General features: G+C 46.1%; 3 protein-coding genes across 6 annotated transcripts in view; 2 read left to right on the top strand and 1 right to left on the bottom strand.

Moving 5' to 3' along the window:
- Positions 1 to 560, bottom strand: part of slc9a7 (solute carrier family 9 member 7) — a 28,851-nt gene extending 28,291 nt beyond the window's left edge. For all 3 annotated transcript variants that reach the window (XR_004609363.1, XM_034530586.1, XM_034530585.1), the window contains exon 1: positions 209 to 560. Coding sequence is in view for 2 of the 3 variants with exons in the window: in XM_034530586.1 (XP_034386477.1) it covers positions 209 to 485 (277 nt within the window). In the remaining variant the exon portion in view is untranslated. The remainder of the gene's footprint in view (positions 1 to 208) is intronic.
- A 3,754-nt stretch (positions 561 to 4,314) lies between these two features.
- Positions 4,315 to 10,102, top strand: rp2 (RP2 activator of ARL3 GTPase). The gene is made up of 5 exons (XM_034530261.1): positions 4,315 to 4,616; positions 6,112 to 6,780; positions 8,093 to 8,207; positions 8,321 to 8,406; positions 8,485 to 10,102. The coding sequence occupies exons 1-5, from the start codon at positions 4,455 to 4,457 to the stop codon at positions 8,566 to 8,568; spliced, it is 1,116 nt and encodes a 371-aa protein (XP_034386152.1). The 5' UTR covers positions 4,315 to 4,454; the 3' UTR covers positions 8,569 to 10,102.
- Positions 10,103 to 10,194: 92 nt separating this feature from the next.
- Positions 10,195 to 25,598, top strand: jade3 (jade family PHD finger 3). Of its 2 annotated transcripts, XR_004609354.1 has the most exons (13): positions 10,195 to 10,931; positions 12,188 to 12,247; positions 16,863 to 16,948; positions 17,035 to 17,192; positions 17,808 to 17,998; positions 18,322 to 18,533; positions 18,622 to 18,789; positions 18,864 to 18,980; positions 19,364 to 19,822; positions 19,901 to 20,018; positions 20,098 to 20,994; positions 25,267 to 25,388; positions 25,496 to 25,598. XR_004609354.1 is itself a non-coding variant. In XM_034530260.1 (11 exons), the coding sequence occupies exons 1-11, from the start codon at positions 10,865 to 10,867 to the stop codon at positions 20,871 to 20,873; spliced, it is 2,412 nt and encodes an 803-aa protein (XP_034386151.1). In that variant the 5' UTR covers positions 10,195 to 10,864; the 3' UTR covers positions 20,874 to 22,334. The 2 variants fall into 2 exon arrangements, 1 of the variants encoding a protein (XP_034386151.1); XM_034530260.1 differs by lacking the exons at positions 25,267 to 25,388; positions 25,496 to 25,598 and having other exon boundaries at positions 20,098 to 22,334.
- The last annotated feature ends 555 nt before the right edge of the window (positions 25,599 to 26,153 follow it).

Genomic DNA, 26,153 nt, shown 5'->3' with positions numbered 1-26,153 from the left:
CACGCACTTTTCACGGCCAGTTATCCCAGAACACCCATCACGTGACCTCCTCTGAAGCCTGACAGATGGAGCTCGAACACGCATCTGGGCCGATATGCTGGTGTCGTAGCACGCGCACTAATCCATCACCCCGCACACCGGATCGCAACGCCGAATCGTGCAAAAGCCTGCGGCGCGTGCGTGCGTGCGTGCGCGTCCCCCGCCTCACCGTAAATCATGGCCAGCCCGGTCTCGTGGACGAAGCGCACCCTGCGGTGCTTGAAGAGCCAGATGGTGAGGATGGTGAGCGTGAGCAGCAGGATGAACGTCAGCAGGTTGACGCTGTCCTGGCGGTGGCTCTCCTCCGCCTCCTTCTCCGTGCCGTCCTCCGCCCGCAGCCCGGCCGCGGCGCTGAGGAGCAGCCATGCGGGCAGCGTGTCCTTCAGCGCGGCCGTCGCGGTCCACCTCCACCTCGCCGTCGGGGCTCCGCGCCGGAGTGCGTCCATTGGTGCAGGATGCGTCGCCGCGGCGGCTCTATGCCATGTCACTGCTGGAAGGTGCGCGCAGCTGAGCGGAGCCGGGGAAGCGGACCGCAGCGAGGCGGGGGAGGCTCCGCCCCCTTAAAGGGACAGTGCGCCGCGTGACGTCAGAGCGCGAGGACGGCGCAGGAGCGCTGCCTGTGTGGAGGAGACCACATCGCACTATATATGAAGTATTTAAAAACTATAAAGCAATATATGTATGTCAATATTTTGTAACTTTATTTATGTAAATAAAGTTACAAAATATTTACATATATCAGTGACACATATATATAGTTATATATATGTGTATAGATGTAAAGTAAAAAATAAAATATGCAAATATATTTATATATTTATATAAAGTTTTTTTTAATATATATATATATATTATAAATATTATAAAAGTAAAATGATATAAATATTTGTTAACTTTATATATGTGTATATATATAAATATATATATATATATACGCATATATACGTATATATATATGTGTGTGTATAGATAAATAAAAATAAAATATGAGTATTTCTTTTAAATATATGTATTTTTTATATAAATATATAAAGCTCTCTAAGGCAAATTTTGGTGCTACAAAATAAATGTAAAAAATATATATATATGTATAGAATCACATGTATATATAATATACATGTACAATATTTATGTTCACACAACATTACAATTGTTATATGATAATTACATTTCATTTAGCTGACGCTTTTATCCTTACATTCAGCTACAGGGTCAAGTGTCTTGCTCAAAGGAGACAGGGACTAGGGCGGGGATTGAACCTCCGATCCACCGACCCGCTGACCACTGAGCCACAGCATGTACAGCGTTGAGTCTCCTTTTATGTTGAGAGCTCATTGAACTCTTTAAAATCTGCGATTACAGGCTAGAATGTCTCTAAATAAATGTTCCTTGTTTCAGGAGGAAGTGCATCTGTCCTACACTGACCACATACTCAGTGGTTTGGGGGTTGCCATGGTTTCGGTGTCTTCCTGTGTGGGTTCCAGTTGGTGAGGAGAGGCCCCCTTCAAGCTCCTGAGTCATCCACTTGAGATTTTGATGAGTTTGCAGTTCGGTGGTTAAAAACAGGAAACGGGCTGTGATTGGATGTTAGAAGTCCTGACTGCTGCCAGAAGAGACACAATAACAACGTCTTTCGTTGTCTAGCTGCACTAATTACCATCAGTATCAGTGGCTCAGACCAGGGGCCCTTAAAGGGGCAGTGTGCATCTGCGTATAACATTCATAACTACGTTTTCATCGGTGTAACTGTGAAGCCACAGTTCGGCGTTACCTTCTGAAACTGCAGAATTAAACAATACGGCGTTCAGCCGCCATAACCGCGACAACAACAGACGCGTTCATCCCACTCCTTGAAGGCCGGTCGGGAAAAAAATATCACCTTACACGAAACCGATCCGTGTCGCAAAAAAAGGTTGAGGACCGCTGGACATCCGAGCCAGGTGAGAAGAGGGTTTATTTGAGTTGGGGGAAGTCTGGAACTACACCACCAGGTGGCACTGCATCCTCCACACTGCCCCTTTAAGTTCCCGGCGAGGTCGCGGTGCTTCTGTACGATGCAACTGACAACACATTTCACTGGGAGGTCGACCCGTCACCACCAGCACCTCATGGTGGTGACAGAACCAGCTGCTGGGGGGAGGGGCTGCTCAGACCCCCTCAGACCCCCTCAGCAGAGACTAAACATGGTGGTTCCTCTGATGCATTCAACACTCTCTTCTCACCAGTTCAGCAGCATCTGTGCATGTTCCACACAGTTTTTATCATGTTTATGTTTTTATTTCATTCTTATGTTGCAAACTAACTGCATTTCGTTGCCTGAAACCTGTTGAACGACGGCGCTATGAACGGCCCTCGTGACCTCAAACATCAGGTGGTGCCACAGATTATGAAAAGGGGATGTAGAGAAAGGCATGATGGGGGATTGCCTATTATTAGAGCGGCCTAGTGGATTAAAGTGAAAGCTAATCTGACGTCCGGTTGGACGCGTGATGTGTTTGATTGACACTCCAAATCGTATTAAAACAGTTTGCATTAAATTTATTTAATTAAATTATTCCGTATTATTATTTCATGTAAGATATTTCACTGCAGCAGGTAAGTTTGTTACCGTGTGGACACAACGGTGCGTTCAAGGTCTTCTGGTAAATTAGTGTCTTTCCGATTTCCCTCCTCCCTGACCATAGAAATGAATGGTGAGGGCGATGTAATATATAATCGAATTGTTTTGATTATTATTGTTGTTTATTTAAGAGATAGATCCTCCCCATGTTGTGTACTTTATTAAGTTTATGTTCTTTAAAATAAAACCTAATAAAAAAGGAAATGAAAAACATCACAGAGGTGGAATTCATTTAATTGCGCCGTTGTATTTCACAATATTCCCAGATATATGATTGTATATGCCAGATGATTGAATCATACTTCCTGTATCTTATATCTTGTTTAATATCATGTAGAGGTTCTTTATTCATAACGTGTGCATTTGTCCAATAAAAACATGGCGACCTCAAAAGCAACGGTTGCAATCAAAGATGTATAACTCCATTACATGTACAGTACATTCAAATACAACGTTGAGGTACTTGTACTTTACTTAGTAAAGTAAGTATTTTCTTTCTATGTGACTTCATACTTTTACTCCAGTACAGATGAACACATTAATGCTTCAATAATTATAATTCGTTAATATACAAATATTATTCTGCATTATGAGTACTGTAATGTTGGTACTTTAAAACCAATATTATCATAAGATAAAGAAGATAAAAAGTCATAATTAGAACATTCTTATTAGTTATTATATCTAAAAGTCATACTTATAACATCTTATTAGTTATTAGATATAAAAGTCATACTTATAACATCTTATTAGTTATTAGATATAAAAGTCATAATTATAACATCTTATTAGTTATTAGATATAAAAGTCATACTTATAACATTTTATTAGTTATATCTAAAAGTCATAATTATAACATTTTATTAGTTTTTAGATATAAAAGTCATAATTATAACATTTTATTAGTTATTAGATATAAAAGTCATAATTATAACACCTTATTAGTTATTAGATATAAAAGTCAGAATTATAACATCTTATTAGTTATTAGATATAAAAGTCATAATTATAACACCTTATTAGTTATTAGATATAAAAGTCAGAATTATAACATCTTATTAGTTATTAGATATAAAAGTCAGAATTATAACATTTTATTAGTTATTAGATATAAAAGTCAGAATTATAACATCTTGTTAGTTATTAGATATAAAAGTCAGAATTATAACATTTTATTAGTTATTAGATATAAAAGTCAGAATTATAACATCTTATTAGTTATTAGATATAAAAGTCATAATTATAACATCTTATTAGTTATTAGATATAAAAGTCATAATTATAACATCTTATTAGTTATTAGATATAAAAGTCATAATTATAACATTTTATTAGTTATTATATCTAAAAGTCATACTTATAACATTTTATTAGTTATTATATCTAAAAGTCATACTTATAACATCTTATTAGTTATTAGATATAAAAGTCAGAATTATAACATCTTATTAGTTATTAGATATAAAAGTCAGAATTATAACACCTTATTAGTTATTATATTTTTACTACCGAAAATGGGTTTCCATAAAACCAACACCCTTCTTTTAAAAAAACATTTAAAAAACGGAAGTCTCTTTTCTAATCTTTTTTTATTCCTCAAACGCCTCACGAGGACACGCCTCCTCTGCGTAAGGCCGTGACGCCATCCCGTCGCTCCGTCCTCGTGATTGGCCGCTGTGACGCCGGGGTGGAGAGGGGGGCGGGGCGTTGCCGTGGCCGTGGCAGCAGAAGAGAGTCTGAATCAAACAAGCCGCCCTCTCCCCCTCACGGTCGCACGCGCCGCCTCGACGCCACCATGGGCTGCTTCTTCTCCAAGAAGCCGAAGAGGAAGTCCTCCGAGCGGGACGAGCGGCCGCCGACGGCGACGACGACCGCGACGGCAACGGGCAACGCGGTTCCCCTTGGCAACAACACCGAGGAGGCTCCGAAGCAGTACAGCTGGGACACGAGGGAGAAGGTGACGTCATCATCATCATAATGAGTACCGTAATAATATATATTAATAATAACAACAACAGAGGCTCCGTAACAATACACGAGGGAGAACGTGATAATAATAATACAATATAATATATATTAATAATAGTAATAATTGTCAGTAGTAATAATACATTTATTCATTTTTTTTACATTTTTTTAAATTTTTTTTAATATATATATATATATATATATATATATATATATATATATATATATATAATATAATAGTAATAATAATTTCAGCCCTTTAACCCCTTGTAAACGGTCACGTCCAGCTTGCTGCTGTAGATTAGAATATTTAACACTTTTCATCCATCAGTCATCATTAATAATAATACTTTCTTTTAATATAGCGCTTTAAAGGGTTCTCAAAGCACTTGACATGGTACAAAACAAACAATAGAAGCCATAACAAGAGTAAATGTTAAACTGTAAATCATTTGTAATATTTTAACCTGATTTACTGAAAAGCTGCAGATTTGTTTACGTGCTGAGATTCATATATATATATATATATATATATATATATATATTTATTTATTTTACTGCCGTATAAATATATTGACTCACAGTAAATATGCACAATTAAACTCAAACATATAACTGAAGCATGTGAGCAGCACTAGTTCTTTTGATTTTAATGATTTCAATATCTGGATTATTAACGTTTAATGTGAAATGCATATTGTTTTTGTTTCAATAAGAAAATGTACACAATGTTGTTTTAATATATCACTAATGCACGGGAACGTTTGAATGTCGCTGCACAATGAGCAGAAGCAGCGTGAGGAAGTAGTTTGATCCTCTGAACTGAAACCACCACAGAACATTAATAATGAACATTATCAGGGCTGTTTATGACTTATTCTTGCTCATATTATTATATGTCTCTTTACACCGTTTGAGGCTCAGAGCTCCTGAAGCTCGGCCCGCTCACTCTTCTATGATCTCCTTATGGGATTACAACACTGCACTTCACAGCTCTTCTTCCTCTTCTCCTTGTTCTTCTTCTTCTTCTGCTTCAAACTGGTCGGACCACATCAAACACACGAGCATCCGGCTGTGTGAAAGCTTTTAAAGTCGGTTAAAAGACAGAAAGTGAAGTCAGACGTTGTGCACGATGAGGAAGTGTTTGTCTCTTTCACTGCAGTACTAACAGCCCTCCATGCAGTGAAAGTACAGGTATAGACTACATGTTCCTGCTGCACGTTAATCTACAGCAGGAGTACAACATGTACCTCTGGGTTGAAGTACTCCAATGTGTACTTGTACCTTGTGTCACATTGCTTTGAGAACACGCCCCGCAGCGTTCTCCTTTCATTCAGTCTCAATAAAAGTCACGTTTCTTTATCATGTGCATGAAATAAAAAAGCCCAAAGTTGAACTAACCCCGCTGTGGAGCGTACATAGCCGCATAGCGTAGTAGCTGTACGAGGTTCCAGTCTCTCCTTAACCGGGGCGGTCTCTCTCAGGTGGACCCCAAAGACTACATGCTGTCGGGGCTCCGGGACGTGACGGCGGGCCGGCTGCCCGGCTCGCTGAGCGGCCAGCAGTTCGTGATCCAGGAGTGCGAGAACTGCGACATCTACGTGTTCGACCACTCGGCGACCGTCACCGTGGACGACTGCGTGAACTGCCGCGTGTTCCTCGGGCCGGCCAAGGGCAGCGTGTTCTTCCGCGACTGCAAGGACGTCAAGTGCGTGGTCGCCTGCCAGCAGTTCCGCACGCGGGACTGCAAGAAGATGGAGGTGTTCCTGAGCTGCGCCACGCAGCCCATCATCGAGTCCTCCACGGGCATGAAGTTCGGCTGCTTCCAGTACTTCTACCCCGAGCTGGCCTTCCACTTCAAGGACGCCGGGCTGAGCATCTTCAACAACAACTGGAGCAACGTCCACGACTTCACGCCGGTGTCCGGCGAGAACAACTGGAGCCTGCTGCCGGAGACCTCGGCCGTGCTGGACTCGGTGCCCAAGCCGGACCCCGAGTCCGAGTTCAAGGCGGTTCGCATCTCCGCCGACCCCGAACGCAGCATCGTGCCTTTGACGAAGGGGGGCCGGCGAAAGGTCAGCGAAGAGTCCTGCCTCTTCGTCTTCTTCGCTGGAGAATACGCCACCGCCAACGCCCGCAAACTGATCGATGAGGTGAGACTCCTCTGGTTGTATAGAAGTCTATGCTTCATGTGTTAAAGCTGCATTCTCTCTACTGACCACCAGGGGGTGACTCCTCTGGTTGTATAGAAGTCTATGCTTCTTGTGTTAAAGTTGCATTCTCTCTCCTGACCACCAGGGGGCGACTCCTCTGGTTGTATAGAAGTCTATGCTTCATGTGTTAAAGTTGCATTCTCTCTCCTGACCACCAGGGGGCGACTCCTCTGGTTGTATAGAAGTCTATGCTTCATGTGTTAAAGCTGCATTCTCTCTACTGACCACCAGGGGGCGACTCCTCTGGTTGTATAGAAGTCTATGCTTCATGTGTTAAAGCTGCATTCTCTCTCCTGACCACCAGGGGGCGACTCCTCTGGTTGTATAGAAGTCTATGCTTCATGTGTTAAAGCTGCATTCTCTCTCCTGACCACCAGGGGGCGACTCCTCTGGTTGTATAGAAGTCTATGCTTCATGTGTTGAAGCTGCATTCTCTCTCCTGACCACCAGGGGGCGACTCCTCTGGTTGTATAGAAGTCTATGCTTCATGTGTTAAAGCTGCATTCTCTCTCCTGACCACCAGGGGGCGACTCCTCTGATTGTATAGAAGTCTATGCTTCATGTGTTAAAGCTGCATTCTCTCCCCTGACCACCAGGGGGCGACTCCTGGTTGTATAGAAGTCTATATAAATGACTCTACTTCTCTTGATGTATTCCCTCAGTAAACATTGTAAACATTAGTTTTTGGTCTCAATCTCTAGTTCCAAGTCTTCTTCAATACAGCGTGATGTTCATTTAGTAAATTATGGTAATTTAGAGTCAAACAGACCATAAAGCAGGGGATGCTTTAGGGGCGGGGCTACACGGTGATTGACAGGTCGAAACCAGAGACGTATACAGCGTCTGTAAAAGTTGCAGCACTTCCTTGTTCCACACTAATGTTCAGAACTGGTCTCATTACGAGGAACTGGGAGCTTCTGGTTGTCTGGTTCCATATTTCTCACTGAAACGTGAACAATATCGTCTCTTTGAACCTGAAACTGAACAGATTAAGAACTGAAGGCTATCATCAATAAACCTAGTTTAAAACACTGATGTTTTCTGTTCTAGTTATGTATGTATGTGTATATATATATTAGTGTAATATTCTACGAGTGTTCCTGAAGTTGCTCTTTGGTTCTCTATGAAAACATTCCATGGATGTTTGCGTTGTGACCTCATCACAGAGACACACTCCTGCGTGTTGTCTCACTAATTATTGTTCATAAGCTCCAGCGTTGTTATGAAGCTCTTTGTTTCCTCCTGAGGACAGACCTCGGCTCAAGGCTTCGTCCTGGTCCAGACCAAGGAGGTCTCCATGAGACCGGACGACGTGAGCCGGGTGTTCCAGCGCAGTGCCGAGGACCTGGTGGACTACGTCACTAAAGGTACATGTTGTTGTTGTTGTTGTTGTTGTTACATCTGACAACGTGGTTTCATATTTAGAGAGAGACTGGTAAAGAGGGTCCACATTTCATAACTTGTTGTTCTGCTCCTGAAGGTCCCGTCATCGCTCTGGAGCTCAGTGGAGACGGAGTGGTGGAAGCCTGCAGGAGCATCTCCAGAGACGTGTTCAGTGGCACGAAGGTCTGCAGAGCGCTGAGTAACCATAACAATAATACTAATATATACATATATTATAATATCTTTCTTTTCTTTTCCCAGGTCTTCGTCTCCGATAACAAAAGCACTTCCTCTCGAGACGTCGACAGCTTCTTCAACTTCGCCGACATGCAGATGGGCTTGTGAGCGGCCGGGTTTCCAGACGAAGCGGATTCCCCTGAACGCCTCCTCGCCGGTTGAGTACGAGCAGCCTGTTTTTAATCCGGCAAAAAAAAATTGCGCAATGATGAATTTTAAGGACCAGGTTTTGATGAAGAACCCCAGCCCCCCCCCCCCCCCCCCCCCCCACAGCACCATCGCTGAGAGTGCTGTGAATATTTATATTTCTTATGAATGTATTCGGTTGCTTTTATAGATTTGTGAATGTAGCTCTTTAGCTGTAAATGTAAAATAAATTTTAATATAAAACTTTGTTTTTCTAAACTGAAACCGAAAAAAAACACGAGCAAACAAATGCCTGAGGGGAAATATTTTATAGATATGTTTGTGTGAGTGTGTACAGTGATTCCAGATGTATGTTAGGCCAAAGGTGACTGTGTGTGTGTGTGTGTGTGTTGTAGATGGTGTTGTGACGTAGCCAACTCATGTGATCATCTTCATTTTGTAATATGTGTTTTATACTCTGCTGAATGTTTTCTATACCGACACAAATTCATGTTCTTTATTATATTTTTTGTCTTTGGGGAAAAGTTTAATTAGACTGACTTTGTGTTAAAAGACTTTTCCACAATAATCCTCAGTTGAGTTTCTCTTATCAGTAAAAACACAGATTTAAAGGGCCAGTACCGATGTTCTGAAGGGTGTGTGATAGGTGAGCAGCGTGATGTTCAGACTCCATTCATGAAACATGGTTCAACCTCTGAGCTCAGGAGCTGCTGGTCTCCTGTTGGTGTGTTGATGTTGTTGTCAATGGGGTCTGGTGTCGGCTTCAGTTCCTCTTAAAGGGGATGTCCTGGTTCCTCTTAAAGGGATGAGCGATCCCTTCAAGAGGGACGTCCTGGTTCCTCTTAAAGGGATGAGCGAACCCTTCAAGAGGGCAGCCTGGTTCCTCTTAAAGGGATGAGCGAACCCTTCAAGAGGGACGTCCTGGTTCCTCTTAAAGGGATGAGCGAACCCTTCAAGAGGGCAGCCTGGTTCCTCTTAAAGGGATGAGCGAACCCTTCAAGAGGGACGTCCTGGTTCTTCTTAAAGGGATGAGCGAACCCTTCAAGAGGGACGTCCTGGTTCCTCTTAAAGGGATGAGCGAACCCTTCAAGAGGGACGTCCTGGTTCCTCTTAAAGGGATGAGCGAACCCTTCAAGAGGGACGTCCTGGTTCTTCTTAAAGGGATGAGAGTCCTGGTTCCTCTTTTGTGAAGAACTCCCAAAGTTCAGCTGTGAAAGGGTTTTGTTTGTGTTGAGCTGGTGAAATTACTTTATTATTTCCCCCTTTTTAAAAATGTTTTGCTCATCTGTGATTTTAAGCAACAAACAAAGCGAAATCTCAACGATGTTTTTGTTTTGTTTCCTTTAAGATAAATAGACAGCGGGTCGTCCTGTGATGTACTTTTTGTATTTGTACACCTTTTGTACTCGAGCACAGTTTCCGTGTCCGTCTGTGACTTTAAAAATGACTTCCTGTCTTTATAGAGCGACACATTAAAGCTGGAGGACGCCTGGAAGCTCGTCTGGTTATTTAACGTCAGAGGACTTTATATCATTTACTTTGTGAACTGTAGATTATATATTTAGTGAGTTTAAACTCGCTGTTCTTCAAGATGCTTATCATCACTACCATCTATCTATATAGTGTATATATTATTGTAGAGTAACACAAGAGCCAGTGAGTTCATCTCTCTGCAAAAGGGGGCAGCAGAGCAACATGCAAACTACCGTTAAAGCCCAAAATGAAGACTTTTGAGGACTTTATTCTGTTTTTTTAATGGTGTATTTCAATTCAACTTAATGTGTAGCCCCATAAATACCACACATAAAAACGCTTCAACTAGAATAAGTAAAGTGGAATTAGAGTAAAAGTAAAAGAGCAGTACGAGTTATTTCAGATTCTGTTTATTAATACAACATAAGCTGAATACATTTTTTTATCAGGTGCAACATAAGTAATAATTATAATACAATAATGCATGTTATTCTGAATGAGTGCTTTTGCTACTGTAAGTGTATTTTCATGCCGAGAGTTTTTAATGTAAAGATCTGAGTTCTTCCTCCACCACTGGAGGTTAGCGCCAGTCGACAAATCGAGCGCACCCAGGCTGGAGGGAACGTGGCGGGCTTTAGGACCCGGCGGGCGGCGCGGTACAATAGAGCCGTTGTGCCGTGGTGGTGGATCGACTGCTGCCCAGGAGATCCCCTCTGTGGTCGGATACAAACCCCCGGATTTACCCGGAGAGTAGAACCAGAGCCTCGGTTGTTTCTACAGGTACATGTTGGACGCGGTGTCCGGGCGGATATGTGGCTGGAATAAAGCGGACAGCGGCGCGTGGACTGGAGGTAAAACCCGGGGGAAGGGAGGTGAAACAATATGCGCGTGTGTTCGGGGAAGGGGGCTGAGAGAGGCAGGCTTTATCCCGGATGGTCGATCCAGGCCACGGGGCCTTCTCTCCCGCCCTCTCCGAGGCGCTACATGCTAGCGGCCGTTAGCTTAGCTTAGCGCGCGCCGGTCCGATAGCGAACGTTCCGACAGCGAGCAACGGCCGAGCTCGCGAGCTTGTTTCTCCTTAATGGATCTAGGAAGTGACATCTTTGTGTGCGCGTGCTGGCGGCGCCACGGCCGGTCCCCCGCAGCCTGCAGCCCGCGAGAGGCCCGGATGTTAGCGCGCGTGCGCGTGTGAGAGGAAGCTGGAGTTAGCTTCACATTCGCAGCTTCCGATCCGTCAGTTACGGGACATTTACTTAACTTTGCTTTTAATTCATGGAGGATTTAATTCATGGAACATCATTTATTAAATCTGGACTAACACAAACTGCTCTTTTACTCAAATAAATTATAGTTCAACCGTTGCAGATTAAAAAAAAAACGTCAATACTATTCCATTGTTATGGCATAATATAATATTACATCTTCAAAAAACAAACACAAGAGGACAAATATACATTTATAATAAAAGTGATAATGATGTTACACATGTTTACATGTATTTCATCGTATATAATTGATGTATTTAATGTACTAATATCTGTGTACTGACCACCCAGAGAGCCCTTTATGAGGAATGTCAAACTTTATTGTGTATATTAATGAAATAAACAGGATGATCACACATAAAGGGCTCTCTGGTGGTCAGTACTCAGGTATTAGTGAATTAAATACAATATACGATGAAATGCATGTAAACAAGGAGGACCCAAAATCCTCTGTGTGATGTCATATTACACTGATCAATGTAATAGTTGAGAGTTTATAGGTTAATTATTGCAGCGCTTATATATATATATATATATATATATATATATATATATATATATAAAACAAATTACCATTTTGAAAAATATAACGTGTGTATTTTGCAGCTTTAGCAATAATTATAATATTATAATAATTTGCCTACACTGTGATATTTAGGCCCTGGGTCACTTCATATCTTTTCCTTTACACCTTCATCGTTCTGCTCGACGTATATTTCTGATTTGTTCAATAAAAAAATAAAATGGCGTTTGTTCCCGGTTGCTTTTCATTTGTGAATGTGTAGGGATTTATTCTTTATTGAAATACCTCCCCTCCCCCTCTTCCTCCCCCTCTTCCTCAGGATGTTACAGGATGAAGCGTCTCAGGTCGTCGAGCAGCAGCGACAGTTCTGACAACGAGAGTGAGTCTCCAGCGTGAAGCCGGTTCTCCTCCTTTGGGTTCTGTTCACTCCTCTCCTTCCTCCTCCTTTGGGTTCTCTTGTTCACTCCTCTCCTTCCTCCTCCTTTGGGTTCTGTTGTTCACTCCTCTCCTTCCTCCTCCTTTGGGTTCTGTTGTTCTCTCCTCTCCTTCCTTATCCTTTGGGTTCTGTTGTTCACTCCTCTCCTTCCTTTTGGGTTCTGTTGTTCACTCCTCTCCTTCCTTTTGGGTTCTGTTGTTCACTCCTCTCCTTCCTCCTTTGGGTTCTGTTGTTCACTCCTCTCCTTCCTCCCCCTTTGGGTTCTGATGTTCACTCCTCTCCTTCCTCCTCCTTTGGGTTCTGTTGTTCACTCCTCTCCTTCCTCCTCCTTTGGGTTCTGTTGTTCACTCCTCTCCTTCCTCCTCCTTTGGGTTCTGTTGTTCACTCCTCTCCTTCCTCCTCCTTTGGGTTCTGTTGTTCACTCCTCTCCTTCCTCCTCCTTTGGGTTCTGTTGTTCACTCCTCTCCTTCCTCCTCCTTTGGGTTCTGTTGTTCACTCCTCTCCTTCCTCCTTTGGGTTCTGTTGTTCACTCCTCTCCTTCCTCCTCCTTTGGGTTCTGTTGTTCACTCCTCTCCTTCCTCCTCCTTTGGGTTCTGTTGTTCACTCCTCTCCTTCCTCCTCCTTTGGGTTCTGTTGTTCTCTCCTCTCCTTCCTTATCCTTTGGGTTCTGTTGTTCACTCCTCTCCTTCCTTTTGGGTTCTCTTGTTCACTCCTCTCCTTCCTCCTCCTTTGGGTTCTGTTGTTCACTCCTCTCCTTCCTCCTCCTTTGGGTTCTGTTGTTCACTCCTCTCCTTCCTCCTCCTTTGGGTTCTGTTGTTCACTCCTCTCCTTCCTCCTACTTTGGGTTCTGTTGTTCTCTCCTTCCTCCTCCTTTGGGTTCTGTTGTTCACTCCTCTCCTTCCTTATCCTTTGGGTTCTGTTGTTACCTCCTCTCCTTACTTTTGGGTTCTGTTGTTCACTCCTCTCCTTCCTCCTCCTTTGGGTTCTGTTGTTCACTCCTCTCCTTCCTCCTCCTTTGGGTTCTGTTCACTCCTCTCCTTCCTCCTCCTTTGGGTTCTGTTGTTCTCTCCTTCCTCCTCCTTTGGGTTCTGTTGTTCACTCCTCTCCTTCCTTCTCCTTTGGGTTCTGTTGTTCACTCCTCTCCTTCCTTCTCCTTTGGGTTCTGTTGTTCACTCCTCTCCTTCCTTTTGGGTTCTGTTGTTCACTCCTCTCCTTCCTTTTGGGTTCTGTTGTTCACTTCCTCTCCTTCCTCCTCCTTTGGGTTCTGTTGTTCACTCCTCTCCTTCCTTTTGGGTTCTGTTGTTCACTCCTCTCCTTCCTCCTCCTTTGGGTTCTGTTGTTCACTCCTCTCCTTCTTTCTCCTTTGGGTTCTGTTGTTCACTCCTCTCCTTCCTTCTCCTTTGGGTTCTGTTGTTCACTCCTCTCCTTCCTTTTGGGTTCTCTTGTTCACTCCTCTCCTTCCTCCTCCTTTGGGTTCTGTTGTTCACTCCTCTCCTTCCTTTTGGGTTCTGTTGTTCACTCCTCTCCTTCCTCCTCCTTTGGGTTCTGTTGTTCACTCCTCTCCTTCCTTTTGGGTTCTGTTGTTCACTCCTCTCCTTCCTTTTGGGTTCTGTTGTTCACTCCTCTCCTTCCTTTTGGGTTCTGTTGTTCACTCCTCTCCTTCCTCCTCCTTTGGGTTCTGTTGTTCACTCCTCTCCTTCCTCCTCCTTTGGGTTCTGTTGTTCACTCCTCTCCTTCCTTTTGGGTTCTGTTGTTCACTCCTCTCCTTCCTTTTGGGTTCTGTTGTTCACTCCTCTCCTTCCTCCTCCTTTGGGTTCTGTTGTTCACTCCTCTCCTTCCTCCTCCTTTGGGTTCTCTTGTTCACTCCTCTCCTTCCTCCTCCTTTGGGTTCTGTTGTTCACTCCTCTCCTTCCTCCTCCTTTGGGTTCTCTTGTTCACATCCTCTCCTTCCTCCTCCTTTGGGCTCTCTTGTTCACTCCTCTCCTTCCTCCTCCTTTGGGTTCTGTTGTTCACTCCTCTCCTTCCTCCTCCTTTGGGTTCTCTTGTTCACTCCTCTCCTTCCTCCTCCTTTGGGTTCTCTTGTTCACTCCTCTCCTTCCTCCTCCTTTGGGTTCTCTTGTTCACTCCTCTCCTTCCTCCTCCTTTGGGTTCTCTTGTTCACTCCTCTCCTTCCTCCTCCTTTGGGTTCTGTTGTTCACTCCTCTCCTTCCTCCTCCTTTGGGTTCTGTTGTTCACTCCTCTCCTTCCTCCCCCTTTGGGTTCTGATGTTCACTCCTCTCCTTCCTCCTCCTTTGGGTTCTGTTGTTCACTCCTCTCCTTCCTCCTCCTTTGGGTTCTGTTGTTCACTCCTCTCCTTCCTCCTCCTTTGGGTTCTGTTGTTCACTCCTCTCCTTCCTCCTCCTTTGGGTTCTGTTGTTCACTCCTCTCCTTCCTCCTCCTTTGGGTTCTGTTGTTCACTCCTCTCCTTCCTCCTCCTTTGGGTTCTGTTGTTCACTCCTCTCCTTCCTCCTTTGGGTTCTGTTGTTCACTCCTCTCCTTCCTCCTCCTTTGGGTTCTGTTGTTCACTCCTCTCCTTCCTCCTCCTTTGGGTTCTGTTGTTCACTCCTCTCCTTCCTCCTCCTTTGGGTTCTGTTGTTCTCTCCTCTCCTTCCTTATCCTTTGGGTTCTGTTGTTCACTCCTCTCCTTCCTTTTGGGTTCTCTTGTTCACTCCTCTCCTTCCTCCTCCTTTGGGTTCTGTTGTTCACTCCTCTCCTTCCTCCTCCTTTGGGTTCTGTTGTTCACTCCTCTCCTTCCTCCTCCTTTGGGTTCTGTTGTTCACTCCTCTCCTTCCTCCTACTTTGGGTTCTGTTGTTCTCTCCTTCCTCCTCCTTTGGGTTCTGTTGTTCACTCCTCTCCTTCCTTATCCTTTGGGTTCTGTTGTTCACTCCTCTCCTTCCTTTTGGGTTCTGTTGTTCACTCCTCTCCTTCCTCCTCCTTTGGGTTCTGTTGTTCACTCCTCTCCTTCCTCCTCCTTTGGGTTCTGTTCACTCCTCTCCTTCCTCCTCCTTTGGGTTCTGTTGTTCTCTCCTTCCTCCTCCTTTGGGTTCTGTTGTTCACTCCTCTCCTTCCTTCTCCTTTGGGTTCTGTTGTTCACTCCTCTCCTTCCTTCTCCTTTGGGTTCTGTTGTTCACTCCTCTCCTTCCTTTTGGGTTCTGTTGTTCACTCCTCTCCTTCCTTTTGGGTTCTGTTGTTCACTCCTCTCCTTCCTCCTCCTTTGGGTTCTGTTGTTCACTCCTCTCCTTCCTTTTGGGTTCTGTTGTTCACTCCTCTCCTTCCTCCTCCTTTGGGTTCTGTTGTTCACTCCTCTCCTTCTTTCTCCTTTGGGTTCTGTTGTTCACTCCTCTCCTTCCTTCTCCTTTGGGTTCTGTTGTTCACTCCTCTCCTTCCTTTTGGGTTCTCTTGTTCACTCCTCTCCTTCCTCCTCCTTTGGGTTCTGTTGTTCACTCCTCTCCTTCCTTTTGGGTTCTGTTGTTCACTCCTCTCCTTCCTCCTCCTTTGGGTTCTGTTGTTCACTCCTCTCCTTCCTTTTGGGTTCTGTTGTTCACTCCTCTCCTTCCTTTTGGGTTCTGTTGTTCACTCCTCTCCTTCCTTTTGGGTTCTGTTGTTCACTCCTCTCCTTCCTCCTCCTTTGGGTTCTGTTGTTCACTCCTCTCCTTCCTCCTCCTTTGGGTTCTGTTGTTCACTCCTCTCCTTCCTTTTGGGTTCTGTTGTTCACTCCTCTCCTTCCTTTTGGGTTCTGTTGTTCACTCCTCTCCTTCCTCCTCCTTTGGGTTCTGTTGTTCACTCCTCTCCTTCCTCCTCCTTTGGGTTCTCTTGTTCACTCCTCTCCTTCCTCCTCCTTTGGGTTCTGTTGTTCACTCCTCTCCTTCCTCCTCCTTTGGGTTCTCTTGTTCACTCCTCTCCTTCCTCCTCCTTTGGGCTCTCTTGTTCACTCCTCTCCTTCCTCCTCCTTTGGGTTCTGTTGTTCACTCCTCTCCTTCCTCCTCCTTTGGGTTCTCTTGTTCACTCCTCTCCTTCCTCCTCCTTTGGGTTCTCTTGTTCACTCCTCTCCTTCCTCCTCCTTTGGGTTCTCTTGTTCACTCCTCTCCTTCCTCCTCCTTTGGGTTCTCTTGTTCACTCCTCTCCTTCCTCCTCCTTTGGGTTCTGTTGTTCACTCCTCTCCTTCCTTCTCCTTTGGGTTCTCTTGTTCACTCCTCTCCTTCCTCCTCCTTTGGGTTCTCTTGTTCACTCCTCTCCTTCCTCCTCCTTTGGGTTCTCTTGTTCACTCCTCTCCTTCCTCCTCCTTTGGGTTCTCTTGTTCACTCCTCTCCTTCCTCCTCCTTTGGGTTCTGTTGTTCACTCCTCTCCTTCCTCCTCCTTTGGGTTCTCTTGTTCACTCCTCTCCTTCCTCCTCCTTTGGGTTCTGTTGTTCACTCCTCTCCTTCCTCCTCCTTTGGGTTCTGTTGTTCACTCCTCTCCTTCCTCCTCCTTTGGGTTCCTTTTGTTCTCTTCATTCACACTCCTCTCTTCCTCCGTCAGGTCCCTCCACCTCCTTCTGCTCCTCTAACAAGTATGGAGGTGGCAAACCCGAAGCTCCGGCCTCCACCCAGAAGAAACCGGCTGAGGTGAGTTCCCTGGCTGTCGGCGCTGCGCTCCTGGTAGCTGGTGAGGACCGCCGTCTCACTCCTGTGTTCGTGTGCCCCCCCCTCAGGTCTTCAGGAAAGACCTGATCAGCGCCATGAAGCTGCCCGACTCCCACCACGTGTCCCCGGAGGACTACTACCTGCTGGCGGACGCCTGGAAGCAGGAGTGGGAGAAGGGGGTCCAGGTGCTGGCGAGTCCGGACACCATCCCGGAGCCGTCCGTCAGGTAAGGCTGACCCACCTGTGAGGCGACGAAGAGGGCTAAATAGGCTTCGGTAGCACTCATGGTCATTTTACATTGATCGTCACAGAATAAACAGGAAGTCACAGAGAGGTACATTTTGTTGGATCTGTAGCATACCTTTATAATATAATATAATATATTGTGTGTGTGTGTATATATATATTATTATTATTATTATCACCCACAACAGGTTTGTGCGTTTAGAGAATAAACATTCTTTGCACAACACAAGACCAAAAGCAAATATTAAAGTGTTAAATATTACAATTACACAGAAAATGAAAACATTTATTTTATTTAAACTCTAATTCAAGATAGCAGCCATATAAAAATGTACCAATTAACTCATTAACTCTCAGAATAAAGCTGACAGGTGGGCGTTTCCCATCATGCACTGGGCCTCTGGACTAGATTCTCCCAGGAAATCCAAAGACTCTTTAAAAGCTCATGAACGCTTCATTCTGTGACAGAGACCATGAAACCTGGTCTGGCCCAATCCGGTCTAGATTATAAGAGAAGTCCAGGACTCTTTACTTCCTGTTGTGTGAATGAAACGTATAGTCCTGATCCTGACTGCTGGTCTCTCCTGGTCTTCAGAGTCATGGAGGAGAAGCCCAAAGAGGTCCTCTACACCCACCAGAGGAAGCACATCCAGTGCTCGGGCCGGGAGTCCACGGAGCCGGGCTACGTGGACATCAAGGAGCTGGCCGAGGCCATGTGCCGCTACGACCTGGACGACATGGACCTCCACTGGCTGCAGGCCCTCAACAGGGCGCTGGACCGCATGGGTAGGGGACTAGGTCTCCAGCTGCTTCCTGGCTCCAGAAAACTGCTTTTTATTTACTGAGTGAAGGAAGCTGAGATGTTTTATCTCTTCATTCAGTTCAGTTTATTTCGTACAGCCCAAAATCACAAATCACAAACTCCCCTCAGAGGGCTTTACAGTCTGAACACATACGACATCCCTGACCTTTGACCTCACGTCGGAGCAGGAGCAACTCTCAAAGAAACAACCTTTCAGGGGAAAACACAGCCCTGCACATACCTGCATGTTCCTACACACAAGTCTCCTTATTTGTATTTATTATTAACGAGACAGTTCCGTGTGCAGGGGAGGAGCCCGTGGACGAGCTGACGATGGAGCGCGCCATGGAGGCCCTGGAGGGCCGTTGCCACGACAACATGAACCACGCCATCGAGACGGTGGAGGGCCTCGGGATCGAGTACGACGAGGACGTGATCTGCGACGTGTGCCGCTCCCCCGACAGCGAGGAGGGCAACGACATGGTGTTCTGTGACAAGTGCAACATCTGCGTGCACCAGGTGACGCACGCCGCTCGTAACGCATGACCTCACAGTTGAATCCTTGTTGTTCTTTATGCTAATAATCAATAATAACCTCTCCCCTCAGGCCTGCTATGGAATCGTCAAAGTGCCCGTCGGGAACTGGCTGTGCAGGACGTGCGTCCTCGGCATCGACCCTCAGTGCCTCCTCTGTCCTCAGAAGGGCGGGGCCATGAAGGCCACTCGAGCCGGCACCAAGTGGGCTCATGTGAGCTGTGCTCTGTGGATCCCCGAGGTACACACACACACACACACACACACACACACACCTCTAGGGGAGCGTTGAATAACCTCACCGTGCCTTCTCAGGTGAGCATCGCGTGCCCCGAGAGGATGGAGCCCATCACCAAAGTGTCCCACATCCCTCCGAGCCGCTGGTCGCTCATCTGCAGTTTGTGTAAATGGAAGACGGGCGCTTGCATCCAGGTGAGAGATGATGGTGGTTATGAAGGATTATGTGGTAAATAATGTTATTAATGAGCTTTAATTCATCTAATATCTGTTTTATATTCATGAGAAAACATCTGGATTAATTCTAGTTCACCACCAACGCTACGTTTTACTAGATTACACCTGAATGCATCATGAGAACGTGATCATTTACCTTCAGCCAGTACTCATGTTCACTCAGCGGAGCCTGAACGCATCATCATGTAACTGTGAACTTCCACTGGTTCTCTGTTAGTGGTGCTGCTAACGTTACTAGCTAACGTTACTAGGTAACGTTACTAGCTCTCCTGTTGGTCCAAACACTGATTGGTTGTTTACAATATCGCGATATGTTTGTTTATGATGCCCCGCCCCCTCAGTGCTCGGTGAAGAACTGCACCACCCCCTTCCACGTGACGTGCGCCTTTGAGCACAGCCTGGAGATGAAGACCATCCTGGACGAAGGCGACGAGGTGAAATTCAAGTCGTACTGCCTGAAGCACAGCCAGCCGAAGGCCGGGGAGGCCGGCCTGAGCCCGGCTCGCGCCAAGCCCGCCGGCGACGCCCAGAAGGGGGGCCAGCGGGCTCAGAGGCTGCAGGAGCTGGAGGAGGAGTTCTACACCCTGGTCCAGCAGGAGGACCTGTCCCGGGCCCTCGGGCTGCCGGCGCGCCTGCTGGACTTCATCTGTCAGTACTGGAAGCTGAAGAGGAGAGCCAACTTCAACAGAGCCCTGCTGCCCCCCAAGGAGGACGAGGAGAACCTGGTGCTGCAGCCGCAGGAGGACAGCATCCACACCCGCATGAGGATGTTCATGCACCTGAGACAGGACCTGGAGAGGGTGGGTCACATGACTCGTACTATTTATTTATTTATTCTTACACTCTCTAATCCATCGTGACCGTCTTTGTGTCTGCAGGTGAGGAACTTGTGCTACATGGTGAGCCGGCGGGAGAAGCTGAAGGTGCTGCAGAGCAAAGCCCAGGAGCAGATGTTCAACCTGCACGTGAAGCTGCTGAACCAGGAGCTGGCCGCCGGTGAGCCGCCCGTCCGCCGCACGCCGCCGCGTTCCGTTGGAGTCGCAGCCTGAACATGTTCTGCTGTCTCTGTCTTCAGGTCTCCCCTCTTCGTCTCCGGCCGACGGCCTGCTGTTCCGGCCTCCTCCGCGCATCACTCTGAAGCTCAAGATGCCAAAACCCTCCGGTCTGGGAAACGGCTCCAAGTCCGGCAACGGGCCGCTGTGCCCGGACAACAGCGGCAACGTGGCGGAGGGCGAGGGCCTGGGCCAGGGGAAGCCCCAGCTGCACGGCCGCGGCCGGCGGGAGGAGCGCGCCAACGGCCGGCTGTCGGCCTCCAGCCACTCGCGCAGCCCGGCCGCGCTGCCCGGCGGCAAGCCGCTGGCGCTGCACGCCGCGCTGCACGCCGCCCACTCGTCCAACGGCAAGCCGGACCAGGACCGCAAGGCCAACGGCCTCTCGGAGAAGTCGGCGGCGCAGAAGGACAGTTCCTGCCAGACGCCCGGCGACCGGGACGCCTCGAGTCCGGCTCTGGACAAGACCGGCTTACGCAAGTCCGCCATGGAGCACTTCGGCAGGTCCTTCAAGGAGGCCACCATCAACCTGGTACGGACCACGGAGGACTTGCGGGCCTCCGACAAACTGTCCCGGAAGGGCTCGGCCAAGGAGAGACTGTGGGCCAAGCCCGAGCACCGGGCGCGGGGTGGCCGGGCGCACCAGGACAACGACGGCTACTGCCCGGACCTGGAGCTCAGCGACTCGGAGCCGGAGGCCAAAGGCCGGCGGCAGGGCGGCCCGCCTCAGCCGGACGGCGCCGGGAAGGGGGTCGGCCGCGGGAAGCAGTCGCTGGGCTCCAGACACGCCATGCAGAGGTGACGGCCGTTCGTGGACTCCGTCCTCCCCCAAGTGCCAAGACGCGTCAGGGACCGGGACCAGGGCCAAACCGGGACCAGGACCAAACCAGGACCCGGAGGGCGCTGCAGAGGATGCGTGAAGGGTTGGTGGGACTCGTAGAGAGGAGCCCTCTTCTGAGATTATCATCGTTTGCCTTTCATTGTGACTAGAAATACATTTTGTACTCTGCACAACTTTGTACCCCCCCCCCCCCCCCCCCCTCTCTCTGAATCACACGTGCTCCACTTTATTGAGACTTATTGAGACCTTAAATCTGACTTCAAACCGTCTTCGTTCACGTGCATCAAATATTCCAGTTTGTTGTTTTCCTATTAATCCGGTTAATGAAGATTCATGTTCCCGTTATTATTCAGGTTAATGTAGAACATCTTCATCTTCATCATGATCCTGTTGACATGAAACACTTCATCCTTCACTAGAACTACAGACGACATGTGTACAATCAGAGTATTATGGTCTGCAGAGTATTTGGTGCATGTAAACGGACTGCAGCTCTTTGTTTCCTCTCTGCTGTTGAAGCGACCCGGTGACCTTTTCTTGACCTTTTCTTGACCTTTTCTTGACCTTTTATTCTTTCCTGCGTTAGTCGAGTAGTAATTTAGTTTGAACAGAAACAAAAACACAGTTTAACACTATTAGTCTGTTTTTAGTTGTTTTGTTTCGTTGGACTCAAAGTCTGAAGCAGACGTGTGAAACGGGGGACGCCAGGTCACGCGGTCAGTGACTCCGGGTCACGCGGTCAGTGACTCCGGGTCACGCGGTCAGTGACTCCGGGTCACGCTGTCAGTGACTCCGGGTCACGCTGTCAGTGACTCCGGGTCACGCTGTCAGTGACTCCGGGTCACGCGGTCAGTGACCCTGGGTCACGCTGTCAGTGACCCTGGGTCACGCTGTCAGTGACTCCGGGTCACGCGGTCAGTGACCCTGGGTCACGCTGTCAGTGACCCTGGGTCACGCTGTCAGTGACTCCGGGTCACGCTGTCAGTGACTCCGGGTCACGCTGTCAGTGACTCCGGGTCACGCGGTCAGTGACCCTGGGTCACGCTGTCAGTGACTCCGGGTCACGCTGTCAGTGACTCCGGGTCACGCTGTCAGTGACCCTGGGTCACGCGGTCAGTGACCCCGGGTCACGCGGTCAGTGACTCCGGGTCACGCGGTCAGTGACTCCGGGTCACACGGTCTGGGTCAGTGACCCCGGGTCACACGGTCTGGGTCAGTGACCCCGGGTCACGCGGTCAGTGACCCCGGGTCACGCGGTCAGTGACTCCGGGTCACATGGTCAGTGACTCCGGGTCACACGGTCAGTGACTCCGGGTCACACGGTCAGTGACCCCGGGTCACACGGTCAGTGACTCCGGGTCACATGGTCAGCCTTCATGCCGCCGTCTTGTTTTGTTTTGATAATAAATAACTGGTTCACTACTTCTGGACGTCGTCACCGTTCTTTGTGTCGACTCATTTTTACCTCAAAAAATACTTTATTATTATTATTATTATTATTATTATTATTATTTTCATTGGGTGAATATAATATTTATTGAATGAATAATCAGACCTTCATTTGGGTTTTATTATATTCAGTTATTCAAGTTCTGTGCGATATTAATGAAGTGTGTTTGTGTGAGCTTCCTTAAAGGGCCAGTACCGATGTTCTGAAGTGTTTCTGTGAGCTTCCTTAAAGGGCCAGTACCGATGTTCTGAAGTGTTTCTATGAGCTTCCTTAAAGGTCCAGTACCGATGTTCTGAAGTGTTTCTGTGAGCTTCCTTAAAGGGCCAGTACCGATGTTCTGAAGTGTTTCTGTGAGCTACCTTAAAGGGCCAGTACCGATGTTCTGAAGTGTTTCTGTGAGCTTCCTTAAAGGTCCAGTACCGATGTTCTGAAGTGTTTCTATGAGCTTCCTTAAAGGGCCAGTACCGATGTTCTGAAGTGTTTCTATGAGCTTCCTTAAAGGGCCAGTACCGATGTTCTGAAGTGTTTCTGTGAGCTTCCTTAAAGGGCCAGTACCGATGTTCTGAAGTGTTTCTATGAGCTTCCTTAAAGGGCCAGTACCGATGTTCTGAAGTGTTTCTGTGAGCTTCCTTAAAGGGCCAGTACCGATGTTCTGAAGTGTTTCTATGAGCTTCCTTAAAGGGCCAGTACCGACGTTCTGAAGTGTTTCTGTGAGCTTCCTTAAAGGACCAGTACCGATGTTCTGAAGTGTTTCTGTGAGCTTCCTTAAAGGGCCAGTACCGATGTTCTGAAGTGTTTCTATGAGCTTCCTTAAAGGGCCAGTACCGATGTTCTGAAATGTTTCTGTGAGCTTCCTTAAAGGGCCAGTACCGATGTTCTGAAGTGTTTCTGTGAGCTTCCTTGGATGCACCTGCTGGTGTGTTGGTGTTGTTCCTTTGGATGACCTCTAGGTGGCAGCCTCGCTCAAAACACAGCTGTTCATTAAGTTATTACGTTTTTAGTGTGTTTGTTATGAGCTTTCTTAAAACTGACATGTTAACTAAGAAGGAAAAACGTGTTATTAATAACATAATATAATTGGGTTACTTTACAAAATAAAATAGAAATGTGTACAAATAAATACCCTAAAATATATTACAAATATTTTTTGTTATAATATATATATTTGTTAAACGAATATATATATTAATATATATACACATATTCATATGTTACTAATATACATATGTATGTTAAATATATATTTGTATTAATGTTAAATACATAAAATATATATTAATGTCAAATATATATTTATTTTAAATATGTATATGTATTTATGTTAAATATATATATATATTTATTATATTTTATTATTTATGTTAAATATATATATTATGTTTTATAAATTATTATGAATGATTGTTCTGTTCATTCAGGTTTGCGCAGTAGAATCTTTAATAAATGAAGACGTCAGTTTGTTTTTCTCCAAATATGAAAACCTCAAATGTTCTAATGGTGAGAACGAGTCGTTGTAACACCGCGAGTGGCCACCAGGAGGCGCCGGCTCTCCACGATGGAAACATTCAGCGATTTTAAATAATTAAAACTTTTGCTTCAGTTTCGAGCCACAGGAGCAACATTTAATTCATCAATATTTAATATTGATCGTTATAGTATTATTGTTGGTGTCTTTGCAAAGATAAAGAAATCGGGACCGTATATTAATGTTTTACTTATTTTAGCCAAATTCTTTATTCATCAGGCAAAATATTAAATAATAGAAAAACATATCGATGCACAACTGTAATAAAACTGTATTAAGTCCCAGAAATAATACAATAATTTTACTATTATCATTATCCGATCCTTCCGACATTTTCTAAAATTTTAACTTTTTAAATTTATTTAATTTATGCTATGATTTTCTTTTTCTGAAATAATAATGTTATTGTACATTTTTTTTCTAAATGTTTTGAATATTATGCCTAATTAGTAAGTGATGCTGCTGAGCCACACATAGTATATGTATATAAATATAATATAATATTAAACAGTATGTATATAAATATACATACTGTTTAATTCGGAGGGCGCTTGAAGAGGAGCGAGTCTGCGTCTGCTGATCTGATCTCTCCTCCCTCCTTTCTTCCTCTCCTCCCTCCTTTCCTCCTCTCCTCCCTCCTTTCTTCCTCTCCTCCCTCCTTTCCTCCTCTCCTCCCTCCTTTCCTCCTCTCCTCCCTCCTCTCCTCGCTCCTTTCCTCCCTCCTCCTCCCTCCTCCCTCCCTCCTCCCTCCCTCCTTTCCTCCCTCCTCCCTCCCTCCTCCCTCCCTCCTTTCTTTCCTCCTCTGCTCCCTCCTTTCCTCCCTCCGCTCCTCCCTCCTTTCCTCCTCTCCTCCCTCCTTTCTTTCCTCCTCCTTCCTCCCTCCTCTCTCCTCCTCCTCCCCCCTCCCTCCCTCCTTTCTTTCCTCCTCCCTCTGCTCCTCCCTCCTTTCTTTCCTCCCTCCTTTCTTCCCTCCTCCCTCCTCTCTCCTCCTCCTCCCTGTCCCCTCCCTCCTTTCTTCCCTCCTCCCTCCTCCTCCCTCCTTTCTTCCCTCCTCCCTCCTCTCTCCTCCTCCTCCCTCCCTCCTTTCTTTCCTCCTCCCTCCTCCCTCCCTCCTTTCTTCCCTCCCTCCTTTCTTTCCTCCCTCCCTCCTTTCTTTCCTCCTCCCTCCCTCCTCTCTCCTCCTCCTCCCTCCCTCCTTTCTTTCCTCCTCCCTCCTCCCTCCCTCCTTTCTTCCCTCCCTCCTTTCTTTCCTCCCTCCCTCCCTCCTCTCTCCTCCTCCCTCCTCTCTCCTCCTCCCTCCTCCCTCCTTTCTTTCCTCCTCCCCCTCGCACGCTCTGCGCCTCGGGACACCGACCGACACCACCCGGTGACCGGAGCAGCTCGGCTCTCCCGTCGCTGCACCTGCAGCAGATCGCACGCGCGGATGTTCCACCGATGGGTGATCGATACGGACATCCGGGTCCCTCCGGCCTCGTCGTCCCGGACTCTGCGGCTGTGAAAGGTAACCGGTCTGGCGGTCTGCTGGTCTGCTGCTGGGGGGGTCTGGTATGGGGGTCGGGTGGGGGGACCCGGCTCTATCTCACCGCGTCATGCATGTTTCATCTGCAGCCATGACGTCATCTCACGCTTCCGGGACGGACGTCTTGTGGCGCGCGCCTCCCGCTGCAGGTTCGCCCTCCGTGCTGGTTTGAATGGTTCCACTGGTTCTACTGGTTCTACTGGTTCTACTGAGCGGAAGCAGCAGCTGCAGCACTTTGATCAGTAAGTGTGAGCCAGGGACTGAAGTTTACTTTATTAATATCATCAATAAGCCCCAAAACAAACAACAACATCATTACAACTAGAATAAAATAATACACATTTATTATTAATATTTAATAATCATGATAATAACAAGTAGAACAATAACTAGAATAAAATAATACAAATATTATTATTAATATTTAATAATCATGATAATAAGTAGAACAAGAATAAAATAATACAAATATTATTATTAATATTTAATAATCATGATAACAAGTAGAACAATAACAAGAATATAAAATAATACAAATATTATTATTATTAATAATGAATAATCATGATAACAAGTATAACAATAACTAGAATAAAATAATACATTAATAATAATAAAGAGGATAATACTAACAATTACAAAAACAATGATAATGATAACAATGATGATATTAACAATAAAATAATAATATAAACTAGAACATGTTTATTTGTATAGCGCTTTACAAGGTAAAAACAAAATGTTTGT

The sequence above is a fragment of the Cyclopterus lumpus genome, chromosome 4 (genome assembly GCF_009769545.1).
Source record: "Cyclopterus lumpus isolate fCycLum1 chromosome 4, fCycLum1.pri, whole genome shotgun sequence".
Classification (NCBI taxonomy): Eukaryota; Metazoa; Chordata; class Actinopteri; order Perciformes; family Cyclopteridae; genus Cyclopterus; species Cyclopterus lumpus.
The sequence above is the reverse complement of the archived record's forward strand: the minus strand, read 5'-3'. Positions and strand labels throughout refer to the sequence as shown.